Source organism: Magnolia sinica, chromosome 4, assembly GCF_029962835.1.
Source record: "Magnolia sinica isolate HGM2019 chromosome 4, MsV1, whole genome shotgun sequence".
Taxonomy (NCBI): Eukaryota; Viridiplantae; Streptophyta; class Magnoliopsida; order Magnoliales; family Magnoliaceae; genus Magnolia; species Magnolia sinica.
This window is the reverse complement of record NC_080576.1, coordinates 11,272,833-11,283,704: the sequence shown is the minus strand read 5'-3', so window position 1 is coordinate 11,283,704 and position 10,872 is coordinate 11,272,833. Positions and strand designations below refer to the sequence as shown.

At 37.6% G+C, this 10,872-nt stretch overlaps 1 protein-coding gene across 1 annotated transcript; it reads right to left on the bottom strand.

Moving 5' to 3' along the window:
- Positions 1-4,046: 4,046 nt before the first annotated feature.
- LOC131244019 (uncharacterized) lies at positions 4,047-4,698 on the bottom strand. Its single transcript, XM_058243689.1, has 3 exons — positions 4,560-4,698; positions 4,249-4,487; positions 4,047-4,145 (listed from the first exon to the last, which is right to left on the bottom strand). The coding sequence occupies exons 1-3, from the start codon at positions 4,696-4,698 to the stop codon at positions 4,047-4,049; spliced, it is 477 nt and encodes a 158-aa protein (XP_058099672.1).
- Between the last annotated feature and the right edge of the window lie 6,174 nt (positions 4,699-10,872).

Below are 10,872 nucleotides of genomic sequence, written 5' to 3'. Positions count from 1 at the left end.
TCCTATGCTCGTTCCTGCAATCAGATCAAAGTAGTTTGCGATCCTTGCATCCTCACTGTCTAGCTCCTGCAGTAAAACAAACTTTATTCATTGTGTACAACGACGATCACCTCATGAGCCAAAACCTCTAGGACTCGATAATGCTGACCTTTTGAAAAAATGGATGTACAAAAATCACTTAATTCTGGTTGCTAACTACTTTTGTAGGACACTTTTTGCTTGGTTAGGATCATCGGATCAATCATTTTTGGTGTACTTTCTATTACGATTTCGACAGTTCAGATCTTGATACAAGTGTCACACTGTACAATATAAACTCGAAGTATGAAAATTATTATCTCGACTCCCACCCAATACAGGTAACGGATTGGCTACTCCCCCCCCGGCCACCAGCCATTGGCTGGTGGTCGGTGCTCTATGGGCCCCACCATGATTTATGTGTTGCATCCATTTTGTCCATCTATTTTTATAAATCATTTTATGGTATGAAAGAAAAAATGAGGTATATATCAATCTCAAGTGGATCACGTTACAGGAAACAGTGTTGAATGAACGTTGACCATTAAAAACGTCTTGGAGGCCATAAAAGTTTTGGATCAAGCCGTTATTTATTTTTTCCGTTCATCTAGGTCTTTACGACCTAATAAACAGATTGGATGTCAAATAAACAGTACAGTGGGCCTTAGGAGGATTTTAATTGTGGATATCCAATCATTATTTATTTTTTCCTGCGGTGTGGTCCACCTAAGACTTGTATCCCTATCATTTTTTGTATCAAGCCCTAAAATGCTCTGTAAAAATGGATGAAAGGAATGGATTAAACTCATGCATCATGGTGGGGCCCACAGAGCACTGATCACCAGCCACGGGGCTGGTGTCAGGGGGAGTAGCCAATCCGTCTCCCCCAATACATAGACATGTGGCCGTCTGGGAACAGACACGGATTTCCTGTGAATGCCTTTCGCAAGTTCCTGCGCAAGGATGCTGGGTGGGGCCCACCGAGATGTTTGTGAGAATTTCGCTCCGTCCATTCATTTTGCGAGCTCATTTTAGATGCTGGACAAAAAATTAGGTGTATCCAACACTCAAGTGAGACAGACTAGAGGAAACAGTGAGAATTCAGTGAGTACCATTGGAGCATTCTTACGGCGATAAAAGTTTTGTATCAGGCTATATTTCTACTATTGTCACTTCATCCCATTATTAATTACCTAATAAACAGTTTGGATAGCATATAAACATCAAGGTGGAGCTCAGGAATGTTTCAATCTTTCTACCAGTTTTCCTTCTCGTGTGACCCATTTGAGTTTTTTTTTATCCAACTCATTTTTGGTTGAACGTCCCGAAATGATCTTGAAAAACGAATGGACGAAGCGGATTTCTTGCAAAAATTTCGGTAGGCTCCACTCAACATCCTTGCGCATGAACTTAATGCGAAAGGCGTCTTTTGCAGGAAATCCGCGTCCCGTCAGGATATGTTGTCAAATTAATTATCTTTTTAATGAACTCAAGATCATCCTAAATTGACTTATAATGAGGGGGTTATGACCATTTTTGTATGCTCATGTGATCTTGGAAATGAACATAAACGTTATTATAAAATTTAGGCCCAATTTTAAAAGATTAAATGGTGTCCTAATTTTGATAGTCAAGTTTGACCAGGATGATCGAATTTTCTGTTTTTCGTTAATGATGGTTGAGTTCGACCAGAACGGACGAATTTAACATTTTTAAAAATAAGATGGTCGAGTTTGACCAAGATGACTGAATTTGTTGTCTCTTGATCACGATGGTCGAGTTCGACCAAGACAGCCAAATTTGTTATCTCTTGATCAGGATGGCCAAGTGTGACCATGATGACTGATTTTTGCCATTTTTCGATCCAGATGGTCGAGTTCAAACAAGTTGGTTGACTATGATGTTTTTCGATCAAGATAATCGAGTTCAACAAAGATGGTTGAAATTGATGTTTTCACATAACTGAACAATCACATTTATTGCGCCAAATTACGAATTAACATCGTATTCACATTTTACCAAAGGTGAATCGATGTGAAGGGTAATGTTGTATCGTATTCCTGTGAATGCTGAGAAATTGGTGCCCACGCTGGTTTTGGTGATTTTTGTCAGGTTTTTGTTTGTTTGACAAAGGGGGTGATTCAATATGATGTCTTGGAGTCGCCACTAACTACTTAATCCAAAATTCCACAGTCGGCTAGAACCTGTAGAATATGCAAAGTTAGAGAATCCGAAGACTCCTTTACTTGAAATTGAGTCCTGGTCTGTGATCCGGGATTCTAAGTAAGGGACTTCAATTACAAAGAGGGAAGGTGTTAGACACCCTCTGTGCCCGTACAAGTGTACGGTCTCTACTTCGTGTGATAAAGTAATCTTAAGGGATAGGATGATATGATCAAAATGGGATTAGGCAAACTTAAATTTCTGATGAAGCAAAATTCGGGATTCCGACATTACCGACGAGTATGTTCGTCGGTAAAAAAAATAATACCAATGAGTATGTTCGTTGGCATAAGCCCGGATAAACGACATTACTGACGAGTACGTTTGTCGATAAAATAATAATATCGACGAATATGTTCGTCGGCATAAGCCCGCTATTACCGATGAAATAATTCGTCGATATATCTCATATATAGATTGTTGGTATAAATTTTTGTATTAATTTGTACCTATGAAATATTTCGTCGGTATAAGTTTTTAACCTATTATTACCAACAAAATATTTCGTCGGTAATAGTCCGTTTCTTTCTGGTTTCATTTACTTTTAAAATTCAGGAAAAAATTCCTGCTATACACCTATAAATACACCTGTTACAATACATTTTCATCATATTCACATCCACATCTATCTAAACACAAGCTACATCTATCCAAACACAAACCACATCCATCCATATACAAACAATCCTATCCACATCCACATCCACATATAATCTACATTCATCCACGCACAAATACATATAAGTTTAACATTTATATATAAAATAAATTATAAATAAAATAAAAAAATCACGAAGATGAAGGCGGATGTGGTGGGGCATTGGTGACAAAGCATGTAGCGAGAGCCTGAAACATCTCCTGCATCCGTCGCTCATGCTCCACCTGTATCTCCTCGATCCTCCTCTCATGCTCCTCCCGTCGCCTCTCCTCCTCTCTCCACCTCTGCTCTTCCTCCTCCCTACGTCTCTGCTCCTCCTCCCTCTGCCTCTCCATCTGCTCTTTGATCTCATCATTAATGACCCATACCTGCTGAACCTCTCTCTTTGCGATATCAACTCGGCGTAAGGCGCTCTCCCCAATGATGAATAGGGTGGAGGTAGCTCTAGCAGGTGCTATGAGCTTGGTACCATGGCCGAGCCCAGGCACATATCCAGAACAGGTGCCAAGCACCTTGCTTAGGATATCTGGCTCACTCCGTTGACTACCATCGGGAGTGGGCTAACTGAGTATGGTGTCCTTCACTGCTTGTAATGAAAACATATGAATTTTCATAACGAATGACATTATTATAATTCAATGTAATTAAATTTTACAATTTAAGAATTTTTACCCAATTCTCGCTGGCTCTAGGATGAACCTAAGATCCCGTCGCCTGCCGATAGTGAGTCCCTCTGTAGAGGTCTACTGGTCCAGACTCCTGACCGGTGATGGAATCTATCTGCCCAATTGAAAGGACAATAGAGTTAATATAAATACATGGAAAGAATATATCAACTTAATAATCACCAGTAATTTCTTAGCATGTTGTAATGAAGTCGTACAAATGACTTTGAACGAGCTACGTGGTTCACTTGTAACTTTTCCTTATTAACAGAATTTATTCTGCTCATCTTCTGAACACATTATTCATAATATATTATTATTAATTGTGAATTTAATTGTTACCTTAAGATATCATAAATATGTAAATATTACCTGAAAAGTCTCAGACGAAAATCTCTCGTAGAGATCCGCCAGTTGTTTATAGTCACGTGTGGCAGTGTGGATAGTACGACCTCATCGTGGGTCATGTACCGCTTGTATCGCTAGGGTAACTCTCCGCAGTACCCCTTGAACCACTCCCTGACCATGTCGTCGATGGCATGAGAAATGTAAGGAACACTCAAATCTAAGACAAATTTATCCTGCAGTTTCGTAAATAATAGATTAAGGTAATAAACTTATTAAGAAAATAATTTAACCGTAAATGAACTTTTATAAAAGAAAATTTAATTTACTAAAATTTACCTGAAGGCGCTGACGGATGAGCTGCCACACATCATCTGTCACGTTTGCCCAACGGGGGGTGGTGGTAGGGATCAAAGATCGACATAGGACACCGACCTCTGACATAAACAACCTAACATTGTCCCCAACAGGTTTAAGGCAGTCATGTGGGAACTCTACCATCACCATACCCTCACGCGTAAGTCGCTCTAAAACTAACTCATGCGTGGGTCTACGTCCTCGTCGATTGGTCGATGATACTGTCGCAAAAGAAATATGTAAGTCTAAACATAAAGAGAAGTCACTAAATAAATATATATATATAGACTTACATATAGTGCCTGGTGTATGCTCAACTGAGGGCTCAGACGCCTGTGATGCAGCATACGACATCGATGCTGTCTCTGTCGCATTACGGGTGGAAGGTGTAGATCTAGTGCGCGAACGACCTGATCTCCCATTTGGTGCCATGACTGAATATGTGCGAACTATGAACTTATAAATTTAAATAATGTCAGTACAAGTGTATGAACATCAATATAATAAATACATTAAACTTTACAGTGCAAGTGGAATATACTAAATCATTATATAAGTAGTGATGATGGTAGAATGAATTTGTGCTTATGCTTAGAGAGATGATTAAAATATGATTAGAACATTACATTATAATGTAAGCAGAATGTAATAAAACTGTAAACAATCTAGTAAAATTTAGAAACTCCATTACACATTGTCATTTTATATTAAATACATATATTTCATTGTAATATAAAACAACTTTGGATCAACTATCCGAAGTACTCCCTATGTAAGTTATCGTACGCTGCAGAAGTGTATGTCAAGCTATGTGAAGCACTCGACATTGTTACAACGAACATGTCAGTCACAATAAGAGAAATTCGGTCTCTCAGGACTTCATTCAGATGTGCAAGTGACAAAATCGCATCTTCCATACAAAGTTTTTCACGGTTATATTCCTCCATCAGGTCCGAAATTTCTTTGAGATTGTATAATCTTTCATCTGAGTCATCGTCGATATATTTCTCCCTACACTCATCGAATAGACCCGGTATTTCTTTGGCCCTACCAGAAGAATATAGGGACGAAAAGTTCATCTGCGACAGTTGATGAAGTATGTTGTGTGCTTCCGCTATGCTCTGGTTTGAGGAAGACATGCTTAGAAATTGACTCAACTGCAAATGTGGATTATAAATAAGTCAATTAAAGGAATAAATCATGACTTGTAAAATATGTATACATGTAATAATCAAATTATTTGAATTGAAAAATGACATGTAAATCATGTATGCATTTAATAATCGTCGTCTGTATCACTATCGCTTAGGACTATTTCTTCTTCACCATTATTATTGCTGATCAGTAATTCTTCTTGATTGTCTAAAATGTTGTCATCGATGAAATCGCTATCATCTCTAATAATGTCATGTATTATTGAGGCATCAATATGATCAGGTGGATATCATCTCTATCCAATTGCACCACATCAATATCAACATTTGGATCAGTCCCTCTATTCCTAGATGACATGTCTTCTTGATATGCTTATTCAACCCTAGATGTTTCATTTTTCCGCCTTTGTTATCTTCAACGTCTGGTTCGAGAACGTTAAATACGTTTCTGGGCTTTATTTTTTGCACCATGTGCTAAGAGCCGCCTAACTTAGTGTCAGCGAGGTAAAATACTTGTTCTGCTTGGCTAGTGAAGACAAATGAGTCGTCCTTAAACCACTTCCGTGATAAATTTACGCTCATAAATTAGTTGTCAGTCTATATTCCCAACTTCTTATTTCTAATGTCCCATCAATCATATTTAAATAAGTACACCCGCTTTCTCATACAATAACTCTGCTCAATAATATCTGTCAAAATGCCATAAAAGTCAATTTCTACCTTCTTATGCGCTCCCATCATAACCATTCTATTATTTTGTGTGGTCCTATACTTCTTACGCTCTTTAGTGTGGAACCAAATCCCATTTACAATACAACCTATATATCTACATATACATCACTAGTTAGTGCGTAGAGTGCGTCAGACGCATCCACATAGTTGCTAGCACACAACGTCTTCATATATTATCACGTATAAAATATAATTGTTTAGGGATTTTCTTAGGTTTAAATATTGTGCAATACAACAAAATTCCAAGTGTGGTGAGATATAAGGTGAAATCTTACACGTTTTACGAACCATTCTACAAATTGATCCTGATGCATTCGATCATAATTTGTAGGATATTGAGACTTCATCTCCTCGATGATTTCGCTAGACATAATTGGCATGTCACTAGTAAGAAACATTAAGATCACTAGTAAGAAACATTAAGATCATCGTTTGTAAAGATATAATTATCGAGGGAAGACTTACTCTAAGTACAACTTTATTTCTTCACAATTATGCAACACATACCACTGCGCCTTTGCTTGATTCCCAAGGTCTATATCCTGAAACATCAGGGATCCTAAAGGATGAACATTATGTGTGAATACAGATATGAGTCCTTGTTCATACTATTACCCTTTGTCGGTATTCCGATCTTCTGGGTTGAATTTAGTTTCTATGTCACAAAGATACATGAAGCAAAATGTCAGGCACTCATATCAATGTACGCCTCAACAATAGATCCCTCTGGATGTGCCTTATTTCTCACAAATCATTTTAGTGTGTGAAGGTATCTGTACACAAAACCACTATGTTATACGTATGAAAACACGGATATATATAGTTTATGGAATGAATAAAAATTTTAATAGGTTCTACCACCTTTTGATCAGATATGTCTAACGATATTGTATTGAACTTGCAAGCTTCGCCTTGTGCGGTAAATGAATCGCTAGGTGTATCATCACATCAAAAAACACAGGTGGAAATATTCTTTCAAGTTTGCAAAGGACTACGACAATGTCCCTCTTCAGTCGTTTAATAATCTCTACATTCAACGATTTTGAACACAAATCCTTAAAGAATATCCCCAACTCAATTAGCATCGCATTGATATCCTTGCTTAGGAATCCAAGAATCGTAACACTAGTAGATGTGACAGAAGGACGTGACAATCATGACTTTTCATTCATGTTACCTTACAGTCCTTAATATTTATGCGCCGAGAGATATTTGACGCATACCCATTGAAAAACTTCACCGATCTCAATCATTCACATAAACGCTTTTTCTCTAGTTTTGGCAATGTATAACAGGCGAATGGTATAGTATATGAATTTTCATGTGGTTGCTAGTGCAACTCTTTACTTAAATCCATTGCTTATAGATCTAATTGAGCCTTAAAACTGTCTTTTATTTTCTTCTCTATGTTCATCAATGTTTCGAAGACATTGTCTCATATATTCTTCTCAATATACATGACATCTAAGTTATGTTGCAATTTCAGATCACTCTAATAGGGCAACTTAAAAAAATGCTCCTCTTTCTTCAGTTATACTCCAATACTGTGCGTTTCTTCTTCTTTAAGTACGGTGCCTTACCAAATTTAACTTCTCCAATGTTACTCAATTATTGTATCACATCTTCTCCAGATAGCTCTTTCGGTGGTAGTATATGATCTTGTTTGCCATAAAAGATTATCGTCTTTCTGCTGCAACTATAATTGCTTGGAAGGAAGCGACGATGGCCTATATAACACATTTTTTTTACCTTGCTTCAATGACAATGAACAAGTCTCAATACTACATGTAGGACAAGCCAACTTTCCCTTCGTGCTCCACCCAGACAAATTTTCATACGCAGGGAAGTCATTTATTGTCCACAAGACCACTGCATGCAATTGAAATGTATGTCCTGCAAATGTGTCATACGTCTGTACACACTCCATAACTCATTTAACTCATCTACTAACGGTCACAAATACATATCAATGTCATTCCCGGGTGACATGGGTTTAGGAATAAGCAATGACATCATGAAAAATACTCATACATACACAACTAAGGATGTAAATTGTAAGGCATAAGTACTACTGACCACATACTGTACGAGCTACTCATATTACAAATGGATTAAAACCATCACTTGCAAGACCTAGTCGAACATTGCGAGAATCCTTTGCAGACCAGTCATATTACTTGTCAAAATTTTGTCAAGCTTCAGAATTCGTAAGGGCCTCAGTGTACTATCATCATGAACTCGTTTCTCCTTATGCCACCACATATCTTCAGCCGTCTTGCAAGACGTAAACAATTTTTACAATATGGGTTTCAATGGGAAGTACCTTAACACCTTTTGTGGAATTTTCTTACGCATGGCTTCGTCATACTTCCACCTAGACTCTCCACATTCTAGACATTCTTCAATATTTTCATACTCTTTCCAATACAATATACAACTATTTATACATGTATGTATGAGGATGTAACTAAGGCCCAAGTCTCGCATCAAGGATTTTGTCTCATAATGAGACTTAAGTAATATCTCACCATCCGGTAATACTTCTTTCAACAAGTTAAGAAACAAGTTGAACGATTTGTTACTCCAACGATTTATTGTCTTCAAATGAAGTAACCTTGTAAGAAAATTCAACTTGGAGAAGTTCTCACACCCTAAATAAAGTGGACATTGCGCATCCCTCAGCAACCTACTAAACTTTTCTGATTCGACATCACCTATAGGAGGAATATCTTAGCTACTACTTATCACTACAAAATCAGTATCTGTAATTGTTCTTCTGAACACATCCCCTATGATATCTTGCATTTCGTCAACGTCTTCATCCTCATCATTTGACACAATTAGGTCTGCGAGGACTTCAGTGGCCTCAACTCTTTGGTGGAACTCTTCACCATGATGGATCCACTAAGTGTAACATTGGTCAATCCTAACTATGAACAAATCGTCTTCTACTTTGTCTAAAGTTTTATGAATCATATTCTTACATTTTTGACATGGACACCTAATCCTATTGCCTGAATCTGCCGGATATCGCGCAAATTTCATGAACTCTTAAACCCCTTATTTATACTCTGGGCCAAATCTATTCTTAGCTCGTATCCAACTCTTATCCATCTCTACAATGAAAATATTATTGTCAGTTTACGGAAATAGGTTTAAGATTTGGTTAGGGTTATAGGTTTAGGATTAGTTGTAGGTTTAAGTTTAGGTTTAAGTTCAGGTTTAGGGATTCAGGTTCAGTTTCGGGTTCAAGATCGGGTTTAGGATTAGGTTTTTAAGTTTAGGTTTAGGTTTAGGTTAGAGTTATAGGTTTAGGATTAGGTGTAGGTTTAGGTTTAGAGATTTGAGTTTAGGTTTAGGTTTAAATTTAGGTTTAAGAATTCGGGTTCGGTTTCAGGTTCAGGATCGGATTTAGTTTAGGTTTTCAAGTTTAGGTTTAGGTTTAGGTTAGGGTTGTAGGTTTGAGTTTAGGTGTAGGTTTAAGTTAAGTGAATTAAGTTTAGGTTTAGGTTTAGGTTTAGGTTAAGGTTATAGGTTTAGGTTTAGGTTTAAGTTTAGGTTTAGGGATTTGAGAATAAGTTTAGGTTTAGGTTTAGGTTTAGGTTTATGTGTAGGTTTAGGTTTAGGTTTAGGAATTCGGGCTCAGGTTTAGGTTTAGGTTTTCGAGTTTAGGTTATAGGTTTAGGTTATAGGTTTAGGTTTAGGTGTAGGTTTAGGTTCAGGGATTTGAGAATAGGTTTAGGTGTAGGTTTAGGTTTAGGGATTTGAGAATAGGTTTAGGTTTAGGTTTAGGCTTAGGATTTAGGGATTCGGATTTGGGTTGGGGCTTGGGATCGAGTTTAGGTTTAGGTTTTCAAGTTTAGGTTTAGGTTTAGGTTAGGGAGTTGAGATTAGGATTAGGGATTTGAGTTTCGGTTTAGGTTTAGGTTTAGGTTTAGGAATTCGGGTTCGGGATCGGGTTTAGGTTTAGGTTTAGGTTTAGGAATTTGAGTTTCGATTTAAGTTTAGGTTTAGGAATTCGGGTTCGGGTTCAGGATCGGGTTTAGGTCTAGGTTTTTGAATTTGGGTTTAGGTTTATGTTAGGGATCTGTTTGGCCTTATCAACATGTAAACATGATAGTAGGCCTGACGAAGTTTTTAACGTTGGGCATTCAATCACCATTGTTTTCCTGTGGTGTGATCCACACTTGATCTTTGGATGTGATTCAATTTGGGACATCCTCTAAAATGAGTTGCTGCAAATATAGATGGACGACATAATTGTACAACACATAAATCGAGTTGGGTCCCATAGTCAAGGCCTATCCCACTAAGCTAGTTACGCCTGAAATCGGATTGCGTCCTGAGTTACTTAGTTCGCTCAATTGGGCCCACTGTAAATATATGTAGTTTATCTTCACCGTCTATCTGCTTTTCCTGATCATTTAAGGGGTTGAAACCAAAATTAAATCATATTCAAAATTCAGGTGGAGCATATCACAAGAAACAATGGGTATAATGATTTCCATCATTGAAACCTTTCTAGGGCCTATAGTGATGTTTATTTATCATCTAACCTGTTCATAAGATCACACAGACATTGATGAAGGGAAAACATAAATATCAGCGGCTCCCACCTTCTAGGGACCCCCGCTCAATATCCGGATAACTTCGATGCACATCCGAGTCTGCTTCATCAATTTCGAGCTAATATATAAACACGGGCCTATCCAAATGGCCA